The following is a 19,745-nucleotide window of genomic DNA, read 5'->3' on the forward strand; positions in this document are numbered from 1 at the left end:
GCCCTGAGATTTGGGTTTATTCAGCTCCACCCAAAACTAAATGAAAACACTATGACACGTCCCAAGGGACCAAACCATACATTGTGACCATGCGCTTTTCCCTTCCCCCAAGGATGCTGCTGCCTCTGGGGTGGTGAGCAGCCAGTCCTACCACCGCGGGAGCTAGAAAGGGTGCTGGGTCTGCGGCACTCAGGGCTCAGCACTGGCTGCCTCCTCTTCCTCTGGATCAGGAGGTGCAGGGAGCAGGGAGATGTAGACCTCATTGACCTCTGTGTCCAAATGTCGGCCACCCCGAGGCGCCTCCAGGTTGAGGATGCCATCATGGGTGAGAGCAGCGCGGACCCGCCAGGGGTCAACATCAGCAGGCAGGACGTAGGTTCGGCAGAACTCTCTGGACACGAAGCCATGGCGGTCCAGGCGCTGGGGGTGTCGGGCAGACACCTCCAGTAGGTTGTCCACAGTCCTCACGGTTACCTCATCGGGGGTAAAGTGGCTCACATCCAGAAACGCCTGGAACTTGCCCTCACTGAGCCGAAGCTCAGAGGCCCCTGCCCTGCTGCCCTCCCCAGCTTGGGCGGCCCGGGGCCGGACATAGTAGCCATGGTAGAGGGTGGGGGTCAGGATCTCTTCTGGCAGGAGGCCTGAGGGGCAGAGAGAGAGAAGGCAAGAGGCAGGATGAGGGAGGATGGGGTGGGAAGAAGGGCGACATGAGAGCAGATCAGGAGGGGAGGCCTAGGGAGAGCTGGAGGGGAGTCAGGAGAAGCAGGGAAGGGGAAGGAGGGGTCCCAGTGGCTGGAATGAGGCGGCTGGCGAGAGGAGACTGAGAAAGGGAATGAGTTGGGATGAGGAAGAGCAAACCAAACCGGGTCTGGGTGGTTCGCAGGGGAGGCATCCCGAGGGGAGCAGGGGCAGGTATCAGAGCACAGTGGGCAGCAGTCCGCACCGAGGTCAGTAGGAAGGGGAGCGAGCCCTGCCCGGAGGGGGACGAGGGGGGAGTCTGGGGTGGGAGACGGCTCACCCCAGGAGTTCAGTTAAGCCCGGAGTGGGGTGGAGGCCAGTATCATTGGGAGGTCAGCCCAGAAGTTCAGCAGGTGGGGGTGGGAGGCAAGGGGGTGGCGTCCGTGCCATACCTTCCCCGAAGCGCTGCTCGCCCAGGCGGCTCGGGTTGGCAAACTCGTACTCGGCGGTGGCCGGGTGGGCATGTGGCACCGAGCGGCCCGACATGGCTGCAGACCCGCCGGCGGCCCCGGCTCGAGGTGCGGCCCCAGCTGCCGCAGCGCCCGGGCGCACTCGAAGGTGGGGGCGGGGTCTACACCACCCAAAATAGTGCCGAGCCCGGTGGGGGAGGGGCGGGCAGCGCCCGCGTCGAGTGTGTGGCCTGCGCCGCCTGGACCCCCGTCCCCTCCGCTGCACACCCTTCAGCTGTCACGGGGGGCCCCGCGGGGAGGACAGCTGGGGGTCCTGGCTGCGGAGCGAGCTGGGGAGGGGAGGCTGGTGCTGGAGGCCCCGGAGAGACCACGCTGAGACCCTCCCAAAGAGTTTGCACGTTTTCCACGCCCCTCTTCTCCTCCTCAGTGGCAGGCAGCCGGCGCTCTGCTTCATCAAGCTCGCCTGGATTTACTGTTCTGCCAGGCCTGTAAAGTGAACGACGCAAACAACTTTCTCCCCTTTCTCTGGGGCAGGGTGAGGGGCCTTCCTGCCTAGATTAAGGTCAGGGTCCTCTCTGAACCCAGGGCGACCCAGGGCACCACGTGGAAACCTGCCGTTGACATGTTGGTGATTACTACTCTCCTTCAGGGACCCACAAAGAGTTAATATCCTGGGGCCCAGCCTAGGAAGATTCCAGTTCCTTCCCTGGCCCAAGATAGTCTCTGGCCACATTCCCTTGGCATGCTAGGCTGGAGAGGAGGAGGAGGGGCCCACTGCCCGCCTGCCTGGGATTCCTGCCTCAGTCCCAACTCCAGAGAAGGGGGTGGGGGTGGGTGCCATGGGATGCGGACAGAAAGCGAGTAAAACAAGACCAGGACAAGTCACTGGCCAGCTCAGACGTGTTTGTATTTCTCTTTTCTTAGCTCAGTGAGTACTGGGTATGTGTCAAACTGCCAAATCCCCAATCACAAGTCTCCATGAACGGGCAGTGAGCTGGCATAATAAAACCCCTGACATCATCATTCCAGAAGCTTCAGAAGACTGCATATATAAGGGGCTGGCTGTAGCTGCGGCGGAAGGAGCTGACCAGCCAGCTGAGTCTCCACACTCACCTAGCCACCATGGACATCGCCATCCACCACCCTTGGATCCGCCGCTCCTTCTTTCCTCTTCACTCTCCCAGCCGCCTCTTTGACCAGTTCTTTGGTGAGCACCTGCTGGAGTCTGATCTCTTCCCAGCTTCTACTTCCCTGAGCCCCTTCTACCTTCGGCTGCCTTCATTTCTGCGGGCACCCAGCTGGATTGACACTGGGCTCTCAGAGGTAAGTCTCCCCTCTGCCAGGACAGGTGAGTTCATTCTGGAGCCTCCTGGAAGCGTCTCCATCCACTGTCCTTTTCCTCCTGGCCTAAATCTGACTAGGTCTAAGGGTCCCAAGTGTCTTAGGCTCTTGTATGTCCTGCAGTGAAGAAAGATGAGGTCCCTAGTTCCTCTCTTCCCCAGTCACCTGTTTGTATTCGATGCACCTCTGTATCCTATTTATTACATTTTTTCCATGTGTTACGAAGATCATTCTCTGTCCCATCTTCTAAGAAGGATGTCCCTTTCTGGTTTGGTTCATAATGATCTACAGGGAAAGAGCTGCCTTCATACCCCTTTGCTCACCTCTTCTAATACCTCACACTCCTGACAAATACTATCATCTCAAGTTCAAGAGCCAGGAGACAGTCCTACCTCATCCTGAGCTTTTCATCCCCGCAGCATAGAGCTGGAGACAGCAGCCACTATTTTCTTCCTTTCTATTCCCTCTTCTATGATTTTCTGGGTTTCTCAGGGCTATGACAGGGCACTGACCTGGGTCCAAGCCTAATGAGGATAGAAGGTAGGTCAAGTTTAGGGACCCCCCTCCACTTGTCCTGAGAGGGTAGGAGAATGGGGCGAACAGATAAGATTGACAGAAGCTGTCACAGATAACACTCTGGTTTAAAAATATTCAAGAGTGAGTAAACAGGAGCCGAGTGGGCAAGGGCTTTGGAAGGATAATCAGAGCCAGCAGAACATTCCAGATTGAGTGGGTGGAAAACTTGGCAGAGACCTGAGTAAGAAGAAGGGGCCTTTGTCTCACAGACAAATGACAAGGCCAGACATTGGGTCAGAGAAGCAGCAGAAGCCATGCCCAGACCCATCCTTGTGATTTGTCCCCTGGGTGGCCTGTCTTCTTCCCTGTCCCTGTAAATAAAGTTTGGCCTGATGACCAAATGGTGTGCCTTGGCTACCACTGTAGTGGCACCCCTGAACTAGAGAGTCATGCTTATTCAAAAAGGGATTTTTAGCTAAAAAGAGGAGGATAAACTACCTGGAAAGAAAGCAAGTCTGCAGAATGAGACTGTACTAGTGTTGTTCATATTCCTACTATCTTACTATCTTCCCCTCCCCCACCTTGCTATTTCCAGATGCGTCTGGAGAAGGACAGATTCTCTGTCAACCTGGATGTGAAGCACTTCTCCCCAGAGGAACTCAAGGTCAAGGTGCTGGGAGATGTGATTGAGGTGCATGGCAAACATGAAGAGCGCCAGGTACGTAGCTGGCTTTCTCTTCTGCTCATTCATCCAGTACATACTATATGCCAGAGACTGCCATCAGCCCCTGAGGCTGGCAGCATTCCAGTCCTAAGCCATAAGAGTCAAGAACAGGGATAAACCTGTTGCTGTTATTGTTGTTGTTGTTTTGGCCAGAGAAGTGATCTTTGTTGTTTGTTTTGATTTGATTACCTCAGATGGGATAGATGGGATGTTAACTTCCCGTTTAAGCCTGTGGTTCTCAACCTTGACCACATTAGAATTGCCAAGGGAATTAAAAAAAAAAATCCCAATGCTCAGGCATATCCCAGGTCAGTTAAATCAGGATTTTTCAAAGCTCCCTAGGGGATTCTAATGTACAGTTAGTCAAGGCTGAAGACCACTGATTTATAAGTAGTGGTTGCTAGACATCTGATTGCTTTATATAATTACATTAACTGCATGCACTCGGAAGGCCCTTGAATTTTAGACTTTTCTTTCAGATGTTTTGGAATTCACTTCTCTTTAGCCCATCTTAATGCTGAACTACTTGCTTTGCCTAAGCTTCAGAGCTCTACTCAGCTCCTAATACCCTAGACCCATGTGGAAATCAGTTGAGAGCCTGTCTGGATAAATGCTTGAGATTCAGCAGGTGTAAAGGTTACGGTCAGAATTCTTCAGCCAAATTCTAAAGAATGGAATAGCTTTTCATTACTTTCTGGGAGAGTTTTTCAATGAGTTTGCTTCCTACCGAAGGCAGTGAAAGCTCGGAGTCCTTACCACTGGACCACCAGGGAATTCCCAACTCATAAACTTGTGCATCAAACAGTATAGTGTGAGGTCCTCAAGCTGTTTCAGTTTTGCTTGTATGATTCAACTTTAGATCAGAACCTCCCTGGAGGGAGTCTTTATTGTTGTTGCTGTTATTATTAGGTCTATTGGTCTGGAAACTTCTGGAACATTCCTGAAGAGTCAGGACAATTTCTGGGTTTCCTCAGGGACTCAAATCTTCAAAGCCGGATGATATTCCAAATCCTGTAGGCCCCAAAAACATTGATCTAAACCTCTGGGAAATACCCCTGAACATGTCCATGCCTGAGGGTTTAGAGAGCTATGAAATTTTGGCTGTTCAAACTTCTCAGACTCTCATTGGTAGGAGTGGCCACCTAGGCAATTTCATCTTAGCCCCAAACAGAACAGCTATTTAGCTTTCTCTCATGTTGCCATGCATTTGGCCACATCTAAGGGGAAGGAGGATGTCTGAGTTCTAGGCAAGTGATGCTATTTCCTGTTCTTATCTCTCTACCTCTTTCCTTATTCTCTTGGATTAGGATGAACATGGCTTCATCTCCCGGGAGTTCCACCGCAAATACCGGATCCCAGCTGATGTGGACCCTCTCACCATTACTTCATCCCTGTCATCTGATGGCATCCTCACTGTGAATGGACCAAGGAAACAGGCCTCCGGCCCTGAGCGCACCATTCCCATCACCCGTGAAGAGAAACCTGCTGTCACTGCAGCCCCCAAGAAGTAGCTGCCCTTTCTCTAACTGCATTTTTTAAAACAAGAAAATTTCCCCACCAGTAAATGAAAATCTTGTGACTAGTGCTGAAGCTTATTAATGCTAATAATAAGCAGGCCCAAATTTGGCAGGCCCAAATTATTAAGCTAATAAATATCATTCAGCAACAGATAACTGTCTTGTGTTTGAATATTTTGTAATAATTATCACATATGATTTAGGGGACTCCAGGGATATTAGAGTCAGAATGACTGTTTCCAGCGTTTACTCATGGGATAAATTTAGCAAGTCACTTAAGCTTTATGGTCTTTAGGTCTTCCATTTATAACATGGGGTACTGATTTGTACACTAGTTGTAAGGAGTAAATTAAGGAGAAGAAGTAGGTAAAGCCCTTAGCAGAGTTCAAGGAATATTAGTTCCTCTCCTCCCTCTTTGATTTTGGCCCTCAGTTCCAATAACAAATCTGAATGAGGTCTGGATGACAATGCATAAAAGGCCTTAGTGTGTCTCTGAAATTAATCATGTCACCAGGGAGGAGATGGTGTCCTCAACTTTGACATTTTGCTACCGATAAGCATTGCCTTCAGCTGATTCACAAGGTGGACAGGTGATTATCACAATAGGACTGGTGATTATCACCAAACAAGCCTCTCAGGTGTAGTCCCTTAATTAGCCAGTAAACACCTATTAAAACTTAGACTGGGAAATATACAATCCATTGACCCACAATTTAGAAAGGTTAACTTTTGTTTTTTATTTATTTTTAAATATTTATTTAAGACACTCTGGGTCTTAGTTGTGGCACGTGGGATCTTTAGTTGCAACATGTGGACTCTTAGTTGTGGCATGCATGTGGGATCTAGTTCCCCAACCGGGATCGGAACCTGGGCCCCCTGCGTTGGGAGTGTGGATTTTTACCCACTGGACCACCAGGGAAGTCCCTTATTTTTTTTATTTTTAAAATTTTATTGAAGTATAGTTGATTTATTATACAATGTTGTGTTAATTTCTGCTCTTCAGCAAAGTGACTCAATTATCCACATGTATATATATATTTTCATATTCTTTTCCATTATGGTTCATCACAGGATATTGAATATAGTTCCCTTTGTTATATGGTAGAAGCTTGTTGTTTATCCATCCTATATATAATAGTTTGTATCTGCTAATCCTAAACTCCCAATCCTTTGCTCCCCCATCCCCTCACCACAGGCAACCACAAGTCTGTTCTCTATGTCTGTGAGTCTGTTTCTGTTTCGTAGGTATGTTCATTTGTGTCATATTTTAGTTTTTTTTTTTTTTTTTGGCCGCACCACACGGCATGTAGGATCTTAGTTCCCCTACCAGGGATCAAACCTGCACCCCCTGCGTTGGAAGCATGGAGTCTTAACCACTGGACCACTAGGAAAGTCCCTTTTTATTATTTATTTATTTATTTATTTATTTATTTATTGGTGTGTCATATTTTAGATTCCACATATAAGTGATATCATATGGTATTTGTCTTTAAAAGGTTTAAGAATTACAGTGAATAACAACAGATCAATAAGTGATTATATTATTTAGCTTAAACAAAGACATACTGCTCTACAGAAACACCTCTATTTCACTTTTGTGAGTCTAGACAAACTTCTGATTCAGTTAATGAAAAATAGCCCTGGTATAAATGTTTAGAGACAACTCTTATTTTTTCTGAACCCTCTTCCAGCTGATTTCTGATTTCTAACAAGGACTCTTTCCTTCACAAAGCCTACGGTTTGGGGATTGGCCATGCTTTTAAAATATGACACGTGGGGCTTCCCTGGTGGCGCAGTGTTTGAGAGTCTGCCTGCCAATGCAGGGCACACGGGTTCGAGCCCTGGTCTGGGAAGATCCCACATGCCGCGGAGCAACTGGGCCCGTGAGCCACAATTACTGAGCCTGCGCGTCTGGAGCCCGTGCTCCGCAACAAGAGAGCCCGCGGTAGTGAGAGGCCCGCGCACCGCGATGAGGAGTGGCCCCCGCTTGCCACAACTAGAGAAAGCCCTCGCACAGAAAGGAAGACCCAACGCAGCCATAAATAAATAAATTAAAAAAAAAAAAAAAAAAAAAGTCTCTCCAGCCAAGGAGTCCCTGTGATTCCTGCCTCACACTAACCTCCTGCACCATCAGCCCCGCAGCTTGTAATTGGTAGAGAGTTAGAGGCCCTTAGCAGAAGCGAAAGGGCTAGTGAAGGTGGCCAGCCAGACATAAAGAAAAAAAAATGTGACTTAATCATAGGAATTTTCTCTCCTCTTCCTCCAAAAAAAAAAAAAATGACACGTGAAACAGTTGTTGAAAGTTTTTATGTTGCAGGGGTGTGGAGCTAGGACAATATACATTGCAAATCTATACAGGTTCAAAATGTTTTCTCTTAAAAAACAACTTCCTAATAGTCTGAAATGCTGTGATCTAGCCACAAGTCAGATTTCTCTAAATTTAGAGCCAATTTTTATGGCTGTGTAGCAGACATTGTTGGCTGCCTAAGTAACCTATTTACCACCTTCAGTCTTGCCAACAGCACCCCAGATTGGTTTAGGTATCCACCATATTCTTCCTAGCCATGTGCTTCAGGAAAGTGAAGCGTTCCCCTAAGCTCCAGTCAGAGTTGGTCTAAATCAATCATGGAAATTCCCTTCCTTCCTGTAGGGAATCCTGTAGGGATTAGTCTTGAAAGGGCTACGACCCAATTATGATCAATGAGACAGGAGGGAAATTCGCTATAGATGCTTCTAGAAAAGCTTTTTACCTTTAAAAAGACTTGCCAAAAAAGAGAGAGGGAGGGAGGGAAGAGGGAGAGGGAGAGAGACAGCGAGGAAGAGAGAGACAGAGAGAGAGACTGATTTTTTTTCTTCCTCTGCATGTTGGAGCATGAGAATGTGATACTCAGATCGCTGTAGGCATCTTGAAACCATGAGGGAGCATCCATGATATACTGACGATGGCTGAGCAAGAAGATGGTAAGACTCCGAGACCTTGATGGGTCATTGAACTGCTTAACTGGTCAACTTTAGAGCTTCCTTACTTCAGAATGGAGTACTTACTTACATCTTGTTTTTGTATAATCTTTTTTGATGAGGGTTTTATGTTACTGGTATGCAAAAACACCTTAACTGATTGAGGCTGAATTAAGTAGTGTAAAAAACTGAAGAATGCCCTGGAAACCATGTGTCAGCTTTAATCATTTTAGTGAATTACCAGATTTCTCAAGCAGACATAATCTTTTTTTTTTTTAATTTTTATTTATTTATGGCTGTGTTGGGTCTTCGTTTCTGTGCGAGGGCTTTCTCCAGTTGTGGCAAGCAGGGGCCACTCTTCATCGCGGTGCGCGGGCCTCTCACTATCGCGGGCTCTCTTGTTGCGGAGCACAGGCTCCAGACACGCAGGCTCAGTAATTGTGGCTCACGGGCCCAGTTGCTCCGCGGCATGTGGGATCTTCCCAGACCAGGGCTCGAACCCGTGTCCCCTGCATTGGCAGGCAGATTCTCAACCACTGCGCCACCAGGGAAGCCCAGCCCTAGGCAACCTCTAGTCTACATTCTTTCTCTATGTATTTGCCTATTTTGGACATTTCATATAAGTGGACATTTCATACAATACCTGGCCCTATGTGACTAGCTTCTTTCACTTAGCAGAATGTTTTAAAGTATCCTCCATACGGTTGCATGTATCAGTACTTCACTCCTTTCTACTGCCAAATAATATTTCTTTACATGGATCTACTGCATTTTATTTACCCATTCATCAATTGATGGACATTTGAGTTACTTCCACTTTTTGTCTATTATGAATAATGCTGCTATGAACATTCATGTACTAGTTTTTGTGTGGACATGTTTTCATTTCTCTTGAGTATGTATCTAGGAGTGGAATTGCTGGATTATATGGTAACTTTCCATCTAGCCTTTTGAGGTACTGTCAGACTATTTTCCAAGGCAGCTGCCCATTTTTTTAAAAAATTAATTTATTTTATTTTTATTTATTTTTGGCTGTGTTGGGTCTTTGTTGCTGTGCGCGGGCTTTCTCTAGTTGTGGCCAGCAGGGGCCACTCTTGGTTGCGGTGCCCAGGCTTCACTGCGGTGGCTTCTCTTGTTGCGGAGCACGGGCTCTAGGCATGCAGGCTTCAGTAGTTGTGGCTCGTGGGCTCTAGAGAGCAAGCTCAGTAACTGTGGCGTACAGGCTCAGCTGCTCCGCAGCATGTGGAATCTTCCCGGACCAGGGCTCAAACCAATGTCCCTTGCATTGGTAGGCAGATTCTTAACCACTGCGCCACCAGGGAAGCCCAGCTGCCCATTTAAAATTCCCACCAGCAGTGTATGAGGGTTCCAACCTCTCAATATCCTCACCAACAGTTATAATTATTTATCTTTTTGGTTATAGCCATCCTAGTGGGTGTCTGACTGAATTCTTAATGGTTTATAGGACTTAGCAAGGTTAAGAGGGAAGAAAATGCATCTAGAAGGGGGAACAGCATGAAGTGCCCAGGCAGGTATTGATATTTATGTTTGGTTGGAGCACTAGATATATGAGAGGGAATGTGAGAGATGAGGAATAAGAGTCAGAAAGTAGAGAAAACTCTGCTAAGGAGTTTGAAATTTATTTTGAAGGCTATAAAAGCCAGTGAAAGATTTTAACCAAGTGAGTAGCATGATCCACTCTGCATTTTTAGACTTAATCTGGGAGCAATATAGAGATTGATAAATAGAGACCAAAATGGAAAATAGAGACATCAACCAAAAGGGTAAGAGTGAGAAATAATGGGAAAGTGGAATATGGCAAAGGCGATAGAGATGTAAAAAAGAGGGACATAATCAAGACATAATGTGGAGATAGAATTTATAGGGCTTGGTATCTGTTTTAATGGGAAGGATGAGAAAGGGGGATTCAAAATAATTCCTTGCTTTCTGTTTTTGACAACTGTGTGAATTTATTATGCAATATGTAATATTAAAAATAAGAAAGAGTGGTTACGACACATAAAAGAAAACTATGGAATTCACCAAGATATGAAATATATAAGATGGACAAATTTGAGACTGAAGATTATGAACTCAGTTGTAGGTATCAGGAAATTACCTCAACCATATATGAAAAACCCACAGCTAACATCATACTCAGTGGTGAAGATTGAAAGCCTTTCCTCTAAGACTAGGATCAAGACAGGGATGTCCACTTTTACCACTTCTGTTCAATATATTATTGCAAGTTCTAGCCAGAGCAATTAGGCAAGAAAAAGAAAAGCATCCAAGTTGGACAGAAACAAGTAAAACTATTTCTACTTACAAAAGACATGATCTTACATATAGAAAACCCTAAAGATTTCGCCAAAAAAATAAATTAGAACTAATGAACAAGTTCAGCAACATTGCAGGATATAAAACCAACACACAAAAATTAGTTGCATTTCTATACACTAACAATGAATAATCCAAAAAGGAAATTAAGAAAACAATTCCATTTAAAATAGCATCAAGAAGAATAAAATATTCGAGGAATAGTCGAGGAATAACCTCGACTAAGGAGGCAAAAATCTTGTACACTAAAAACTATAAGACATTGCTAAAATAAATTAAAGAAGACATAAATGGAAAGACATCTATGTTCACGGATTGGAAAACTTAATATTGTTAAGATATCAATACTAGCTAAAGTGATCTACAGATTCAAAGCAATTCTTATCAAAATTCCAATAATATTTTTTGCAGAGATAGAAAATTCCACCCTAAAATTCACATGGAATCTCAAGGGACCCTGAATTAGCCAAAACCATCTTGAAAAAGGAAAAAATTTGGGAGAGTCACACTTCCTGATTTCAGAACTTATTACAAAAGTACAATAATCAAAAAAGTGTGGTACTGGCATAAAGGCAGACATAGACCAAGGAATAGAATAGAGAGCCCAGAAATAATCTCTTGCATATATAGTCAAATGATTATTGACAAATGCACCAAGACCATTCAATGGGGAAAGGACGGTCTTTTCAACACATGGTGCTGGGAAAACTGGATATCCACATGCAAAAGAATGAAATTAGACCCTTACCTTATATAATATACAAAAATTAACTCAAAAAAGATCAAACACCTAATCATAAGAGCTAAAAGAAGAAAACAAAGAGACAAAGCTTCATGACATTGATTTTAGCAATGATTTATTGGATATGACACCAGAAGTTTAGGCAATAAAAGAAAAAATAGATAAATTGGACTTCATCAAAACTGAAAACTTTTGTGCATCAAAGGACACTATCAAGAGAGTGAAAGGACAACCTACAGAATGAGAGAAAATATTTGCCAATCATATAGTATCTGATTAGGGATTAGTATCCAGAATATATAAAGATATATAAAGAACACCTACAACTCAACAACAAAAAGGCAAACAACACAATTCAAAAATGAGCAAAGGACTTGAATAAACATTTCTCCAAAGACAACATACAAATAACTGATAAGCACATGAAAAGATGCTCAAGATCACTAGCCATTAGGAAAATACAAATCAAAACCACAGCAGGACAGCATTTTACACCCACTAGGATGGCTATAATAAAATGAAAACAAACAAACAAAACACCAGAAAATAAGTGTTGGTAAAGATGTGGAGAAATTGGAACCCTTGTGCATTACTGGTAGGAATGTAAAAAAGTGCAGCCATTATGGAAAACTGGCATTTCCAAACTGTTAAACAGAATTACCATATGATCTGGCAATTCCAATTCTGGGTACATACCCAAAAGAATTGAAGGCAGGGATTCAAACAAATATTTGTGCACCAATGTTCATAGCAGCATTATTCACACTAGCCAAAAGGTGAAAACAACCCAAGTGTCTATTAACAAATGAATAGAGAAGCAAAATGTGGTATTATACATACAATGGAGTATGACTTAGTCTTAAAAAGGATACATGCTGTAACATGGATGAACCTTGAAAACATGCTGAGTGAAATAAGCTAGAGACAAAAAGAAAAATATTGTATTATTCCACTTATATGAGGTACTTATAATAGGCAAATTCATAGAGACAGAAAATAGAGTAGAGGTTACTAGGGACAAAAGAGGGGAATGAGGAATTATTGCTTAATTGGTACAGAGTATCAGTTTGTGATGATGAAAAAGTTCTGGAAATGGATAGTGGTGATGGTTGCACAACATTGTGAATGTATTTAATGCCACTGAATTGTATACTTAAAAACAGTTAAACCATTTTTTAAAATTAATTAATTAATCAATTTGTTTTTGGCTGCATTGGGTCTTCATTGCTGCAGGTGGGCTTTCTCTAGTTGCAGCGAGCTGGGGCTACTCTTCGTTACGGTGTGTGGGCCTCTCATTGCGGTGGCTTCTCTCGTTGCGGAGCATGGGCTCTAGGTGTGCGGGCTTCAGCAGTTGTGTTATGCAGGCTCAGCAGTTGTGGCTCGCGGGCTTAGCTGCTCCATAGCATGTGGGATCTTCCTGGGCCAGAGCTTGAACCCGTGTCCCCGGCATTGGCAGGCGGATTCTTAACCACTGCACCACCAGGAGAGTCCCAAAATGGTACATTTTATGTTATGTATATTTTATCACAATAAAAGATATGCTGAATCAGGCTCCCGGACTTCAGACTATACTACAAAGCTACAGTAATCAAGACAGTATGATACTGGCACAGAAACAGAAATATAGATCAATGGAACAGGATAGAAAGCCCAGAGATAAACCCACACACATATGGTCACCTTATCTTTGACAAAGGAGGCAAGAATATACAATGGAGAAAAGACAGCCTCTTCAATAAGTGGTGCTGGGAAAACAGGACAGCTACATGTAAAAGTATGAAATTAGAACACTCCCTAACACCATACACAAAAAGAAACTCAAAATGGATTAAAGACCTAAATGTAAGGCCAGGCACTATAAAACGCTTAGAGGAAAACATAGGCAGAACACTCTATGACATACGTCACAGCAAGATCCTTTTTGACCCAGCTCCTAGAGAAATGGAAATTAAAAAAAAAAAAAAAAAACAAATGGGACCTAATGAAACTTAAAAGCTTTTGCACAGCAAAGGAAACCATAAACAACACGAAAAGACAACCCTCAGAATGGGAGAAAATATTTGCAAATGAAGCAACTGACAAAGGATTAATCTCCAAAATTTACAAGCAGCTCATGCAGCTCATTATAAAAAAAAACAAACAACCCAATCCAAAAATGGGCAGAAGACCTAAATAGACATTTCTCTAAAGAAGATATACAGATTGCCAACAAACACATGAAAGGATGCTCGACATCACTAATCATTAGAGAAATGCAAATCAAAACTACAATGATGTATCACTTCATACCAGTCAGAATGGCCATCATCAAAAAATCTACAAACAAGAAATGCTGGAGAGGGTGTGGAGAAAAGGGAACACTCTTGCACTGTTGGTGGGAATGTAAATTGATACAGCCACTATGGAGAACAGTATGGAGGTTCCTTAAAAAACTAAAAATAGAACTACCATATGACCCAGCAATCCCACTACTGGGCATATATCCTGAGAAAACCATAATTCAAAAAGAGTCATGTACCACAATGTTCACTGCAGTTCTATTTACAATAGCCAGGACATGGAAGCAACCTAAGTGTCCATCGACAGATGAATGGATAAAGAAGATGTGGCTCATATATACAATGGAATATTACTCAGCCATAAAAAGAAATGAAATTGAGTTACTTGTAGGGAGGTGGATGGACATAGAGTCTGTCATACAGAGTAAAGTAAGTCAGAAAGAGGAAAAACAAATACTGTATGCTAACACATATATACGGAATCTAAAAAAAAAAAAAGGTTCTGAAGAAACTAGGGGCAGGACAGGAATAAAGATGCAGATTTAGAGAATGGACTTGAGGACATGGGGAGTGGGAAGGGTAAGCTGGGCTGAAGTGAGAGAGTGGCATTGACATATATACACTACCAAATGTAAAATAGATAGCTAGTGGGAAGCAGCAGCATAGCACAGGGAGATCAGCTCGGTGCTTTGTGACCATCTAGAGGGGTGGGATAGGGAGGGTGGGAGGGAGATGCAAGAGGGAGGAGATATGGGGATATATGTGTATGTATAGCTGATTCACTTTGATATAAAATAGAAACTAACACACCATTGTAAAGCAATTATACTCCAATAAAGATGTTAAAAAAATATGCTGGATACCTAGGGTATAGGACAGATATATAACATATAAACTTAAAACATGTGCCTATAAAATATTTATATTGCAAGAACACACACCAATGAATTATTAGTATTAATAAGAGACAACTCAAATTCTAAAGTTGATCTGACAATACAATGCAATTTCCATCAATATCCTAACAGTATCTTTTTGTGGAACTTGACAAGTTGATCCTAAAATTTATATTGAAATGCAAAGGGTCAAAAATAGCTAAGACCCTCTTGAAGAAAAACAAGGTAAAATAATTTGATCTACTGGATATTAAGACTTATACAATTATCATAATTAAGATAGTAATAAGGTAATTAAGCCATTGTAGCTAAGATGGGATTAAAAAAAATGACAAATAGGCCAATGGAATGTAAGAGAGCCCAGAAACAGTTCTAAGTATACACAGAGAGTTGATTTATAATAAAAATGGCTTTGAAGAGCAGTGAAGAAAGTATGGTCTTTTTAATAACTAATATGGGGACAACTGGATAGCCATACAGAAAAAAAAAACAAACTTTGTCAGTACCTAACATCATATATAACATAAATTCCATATTTATACCCGTAACATAAAATAATGAAGGTTTGGAAGGTAATATATGGGAGATATCTCCCAAATATTATATTGTTATCTTAAACAGGAGACCAAAAAGATTGGAAAATACTGATGTTTAGCCACGTTAAGACTATTGTCTCCCAGGGTTCACCAACCCTAAACTATTCACAACCTTTTTTCAATCGCTGCCAGTTCCCCACAATGAAAGACCCACCTTAAACCAGCTGAGTCATCCCAAATTCCTAAAAATACCCTACCCTAACATCGCCCTTTTCAATCATTATCAAGACTGTGTCAAGTTGAGGTTCTTCCTTGCTAAAGGCTTAATAAATAACTCAGTTTTGTTTGATCAAGTTTTCTTCGGTGACTTTTGTGGGGGAGTAAAAAATGGACAGTCCTTATCTCTTTTAGATATCAACTGAAATATTTATAGATGAAATGATATAATTTCTGAGAAAAATTTAAAAATAGAGAAAGTAGATAGGGATAGATAAGATTGGTTATAACCATTGTTGAAGGTGGGTAATGGTACATGGGAGTTCATTATACTATTCTGTCTACTTTTGTATGTTTTAAATCTTCTATAATAATAAAAACAGTTATTTTTCTTTTTCTAGTCCTTAAGAGGGGATATATTCATTAAGGTCACAGTAAATGTAAACTATCTGACCATGACTACCACGCTCACATCCAGAAAGCATCTAGCCAAATGCATCCTAAGTCATGATGAATTTTGCAGTTCTGCCCCTGATGGAAGGCAAGGAAAAGCAGAGTGGCTGTAGATTTGAGAGAAATAATTCTTTTTAATGCCTTCCTACAACACCCGTAACGTAGACCTAAGAGTAGAAATAATTAACTTAAATTTGACATCTAAATCTTGGTTTAAAAAAAAAAAAGGAATAGAGAATTTTTTTTGTGTGCTTTATTTATTCAGAGAGTAAAATTGTGCTACAGTCAGCTAAATTCTTAGTTGTTCTTAGAATGTGCTCCTTCCTACATTCTACACTGGAAACATGAACCTTCTTATTCTTTCTTAGAATCATGGACTCTGAAATTGGCAGTTATTAGGATTCCACACACACACAGAGTGATGCTCAGTTTGAGGCTCTGAATAGCTACTCATGTAAGTTGACTTTTCTGTTTATTTGTATGCAGGAGGAACCAGCTCAGGTTGATGTCCTGGGAACCAGTGAGGCTCTCGCTTAAACCCTGAGGGAAGAGAAAAGAGAAGGAGTCTTAGTAACCAATCTCATTCTTATTTCTGAGGGAATAGACAGTGAGGGAAGAGACAGTGAATCCTGTCAAAATTGAGAAAACAGAGAAATCATTCACTCATTCATTCACTTATTCACTCATTCAATTTACTTTTATTTGTGTTCCTTCTATGTTCCAAGCACTGAGTTAGGTCCTGAGAATATAAGAATTAAAAAGAATAGTCCACCTACTATGGGTTGGAAGTGGTATTTTGTTGTTGTAGCTTGTATCATATGTTGTTTCAAAATAGTGTCCAAACTGCAAAGAAAAAGTAGTAGATTAAAAATACAGGAGTCTATAACCAATACTGGGAAATACAGGACACAATGACATGAATTCTAACAGGCTCTGTCATATTTTAGATTGACTATAAGTCTATATGTCATTAGCCTATATCCTACTAATGTTCATATCCTTTGTTGGTTTCTTTGTTTAGGAGATTTAAGGGCAAGATGCAGATAAACAACAAGTCTAGGTAGGCAGGGACCAGGGAAGAAGCTACCCTGAGTCAGAAGACATTTTATATATATATATATATATATATATATATATATATATATATATATATATATATATATATATTTATTTCTGTAGATTGATGAAGTTCAAAGAGAAGCAAGAGAAAAAGCATGCTACCCATCCTTTCATTACCTTACAATAATATAATGGTCAACTTGATAGTAAAGTGGGATAGGCATTCCAGCTGAGGACTGTTGCCCGTTCCCAACCACTCAATGAACAGAAGTCTGAGAGATCTCAGCACTGGAAGTTATCAGATTTCTGCCTCTCAAATGGCCATAGGTATTTCCTTTTCTAACAGAAGGAAACAAAGAAGAGAAAGTTCGATTACCTGGGAATGCAAGGGTTTGGGCTGCACGATATTCTTTAGGTCATATCTTTCCTGGTTCCAGTTGCCCATGAGGGTACGGTTCGAATAGGCATCTTCATTAGTGGTGCACCTCCATCCATACTGGAAAAACTTGGACATATCATTCCAATCTGTCCACACTTCAGCATGGCCATCTGCATTAATGAGGCTGCCACAGTGTGGGTTTGTAAGGAAAGAGGTGAGGAACTGTCTCTGGGAAAAGGCAGAAATAGAAAAGCTTGTTGCGCAAACCAGAGAGCAGAAAAGGCATCCCTTTCTCTTCCTTCGCCAAGCATAACATAACACCCTCTAAGAATCTAGGCTTTCCTCCCAGTTTAATTGTTGTGGTTCTATTTCTTTCTCTCCAAGTTCCTGAATCCTTTGGCCTGCCTTCTCAATCAGCAGTAGTAGGTGACTATATAGATTAAATGTCCCCCCCGCAAAAGACAGGAGAACTTCAGTACCCCCAATACTATATGGAGAACTAGAAAATGTTCTGGTAATTTTGAGATGTAGGAATTTAAGGACTAAGAGTATTGCTATCGTCAAAGAGAACAGGGAAAAATGAGAGTTGGATAACTAGATAATACAATAAATGATCAATAAATGATAGTTTCCTTCCTTCTGGGCCCAGATCAAATGCCACTTCTCAGGATGTGGCATTCCCTTTTCATGATGCCTTCCCTCAAGTTAACTTCTCTTTCACTTGTCTCACACAGAACTTTATGTTCACATCTTTATATATTTATAACTTTATACCATATGTTAGAGTTCTTCAAGGAAGTGTGGAATCTCCTACACTGATCCCTTGAGGACACGAACTGTGTCTTTTTCATTACCATATCCTCTCCTTCTGTCTACCCTCCTAATCAATAGTACTTTGCACATACCAGATGACAAATGTCTGAATTTCAATTTTTTGTAAGTAATCAGAAGCCTAACCATGTTTACTTTTGGTTAAAAGATGAGTCTGGTCCCTTGGCTTAGGAGCAAGACAATACCTTCCCTGAAGCTGAGTAATTTGAAGTCGAGGAGCTTGCGTTGTTTGAAGATTTTATAGTAGAGTGACAGAAAACCTTACTCTGCCGTTCCATGTTCTTTAAAGGAAGAGATGTTACCAAACCTGGCCCTCCCAGTTCTCCAAGCAAAGACAGAATATAGATCACCCAGACCACCAGATGGCCATGATTTGGGAGTCACCACCCACCCACCTTTCCACAGGTAGAGACAAAGCCAACACTGTAGGTTTAAAGGTAACTGCCCTCACACCATGTGCCTTTGTGAAGATAGATGCACACACTGATGTCAACAAACAGCATGATGACTAAAGAGTAGCTGGTCCTACGAAGTCCAACAGGCCGAGTACTCAGACTGCAAACCAAGATGACACCCTCCCTGGGGCTGTAAGGACAGACATCACCACCCACTCAGTTGTCCAAGCCTGAAACCTGGGGCTTATCTTAGACTCTGATTTCTCTTTCAACTCCCTACATCCATTCTCAATCACTAGGTCTTGTTGATTTTTGAATCAGTCCACTACCCTCCATCTCCACTGCCAAGTTCCAATTCAGATCACTATCAGCCTTAGTTTCCATTACTGCAGTAGCCTTCTCTCTGACCTCCTTGCCATCAGCCTTTTCCTCCTCCTATCATTTCTCCATAGGAAAGCAGAAGTTTTGAAAATGAAAATCTAATTGTGTCATCCCTCTATGTAAAATCTTTCACTGGCTGGCCACTGTTTTCAGAGCAAGGTTCAAGGTTGTTAAAATGTCTATATGACCTGGTCCCTGCTTAACTTTTCCGTCTCATCTGTTACCCACTCTCCCTCAAAGTACATTTCAGCCAAACTCAGCTGTTGTGTTTTTCCATCATGCTTTTGCATATATTGTTCCTTCTGCCTCTTCACTCAGGTAAGGTGTACTTTCCTCCCTTTAGCGTTCAACCCAGGTGCACTTCCTCCAGGAAATCTTTCCACTTCACCCCCTGACTTGGTAAGGTTCCCCTCTGTGTGCTCCCACAGCACCCTGAATTACTCCATGCATAGCACTGCACCCCACTAAATCAGAACTGCCTCTTTTGCTGTGCATCTTCCACCAGACTACAAGCTCGGTGAAATCACAGGCCACATCTTGTTCCTCCATATATCTAACCGCTCTCACAGGCCTGACCCATAACAGACACTCAACATTTCTTGAATGAATAAAAGGTAGGAAATAGAAGCACCTGGAGAAATTCCGAACAGCAGTAACAATGGGTTGCAGTCATTTCGGATGAGATGAAGGCTGTGAGAAAATCCTCTGTGTCAGGATGCAGGACACAGCCCAACCTCTTCTTGGCCTCAGCCCGGCCCTGCTTCCTTCACTCAGAACTCGCCTCACCTTCGACCTGTCCCTCGGCACTAGTGACTGCTTGTGACCTCATGTAGGTGTGACGAAGTCGCTCAGGGCTCAAAGGCATCTATTTTAACACTTCCGATAGGGTGAGGGAGTGAGGGGACGGGGTGGTCGGTGTATCGCTTTTGCACTCATGGCTATTTTCCTCCTCGGATGTCGCTGCACGAGACTGTCAAGACAACCGGGCGCTCTGGAGCGTCATCAGCCAACGACGGGCGAAGAGGTGGGGCCGCTAG

At 42.8% G+C, this 19,745-nt stretch overlaps 3 protein-coding genes across 4 annotated transcripts; 1 reads left to right on the forward strand and 2 right to left on the reverse strand.

Annotated features, from left to right (window-relative positions):
• Window positions 1-1,302, reverse strand: HSPB2 (heat shock protein family B (small) member 2). Its single transcript, XM_057553492.1, has 2 exons — window positions 1,131-1,302; window positions 1-641 (listed from the first exon to the last, which is right to left on the reverse strand). Exons 1-2 carry the CDS (start codon window positions 1,222-1,224, stop codon window positions 190-192), a joined length of 546 nt encoding a protein of 181 aa, XP_057409475.1. The 5' UTR covers window positions 1,225-1,302; the 3' UTR covers window positions 1-189.
• An 879-nt stretch (window positions 1,303-2,181) lies between these two features.
• On the forward strand, window positions 2,182-5,402 carry CRYAB (crystallin alpha B). The gene is made up of 3 exons (XM_007172961.3): window positions 2,182-2,471; window positions 3,601-3,723; window positions 5,037-5,402. The coding sequence occupies exons 1-3, from the start codon at window positions 2,271-2,273 to the stop codon at window positions 5,238-5,240; spliced, it is 528 nt and encodes a 175-aa protein (XP_007173023.2). The 5' UTR covers window positions 2,182-2,270; the 3' UTR covers window positions 5,241-5,402.
• Window positions 5,403-11,406: 6,004 nt separating this feature from the next.
• CFAP68 (cilia and flagella associated protein 68) lies at window positions 11,407-19,745 on the reverse strand. 2 transcript variants are annotated; one of them, XM_007172962.3, is made up of 4 exons: window positions 19,340-19,733; window positions 17,099-17,329; window positions 16,440-16,506; window positions 11,407-16,203 (listed from the first exon to the last, which is right to left on the reverse strand). In XM_007172962.3, exons 1-4 carry the CDS (start codon window positions 19,379-19,381, stop codon window positions 16,136-16,138), a joined length of 408 nt encoding a protein of 135 aa, XP_007173024.2. In that variant the 5' UTR covers window positions 19,382-19,733; the 3' UTR covers window positions 11,407-16,135. The 2 variants fall into 2 exon arrangements, with proteins under 2 accessions (XP_007173024.2, XP_028019985.1); XM_028164184.2 differs by lacking the exon at window positions 16,440-16,506 and having other exon boundaries at window positions 19,340-19,745.

This window comes from Balaenoptera acutorostrata, chromosome 9, assembly GCF_949987535.1.
Source record: "Balaenoptera acutorostrata chromosome 9, mBalAcu1.1, whole genome shotgun sequence".
NCBI classification, from domain to species: Eukaryota; Metazoa; Chordata; class Mammalia; order Artiodactyla; family Balaenopteridae; genus Balaenoptera; species Balaenoptera acutorostrata.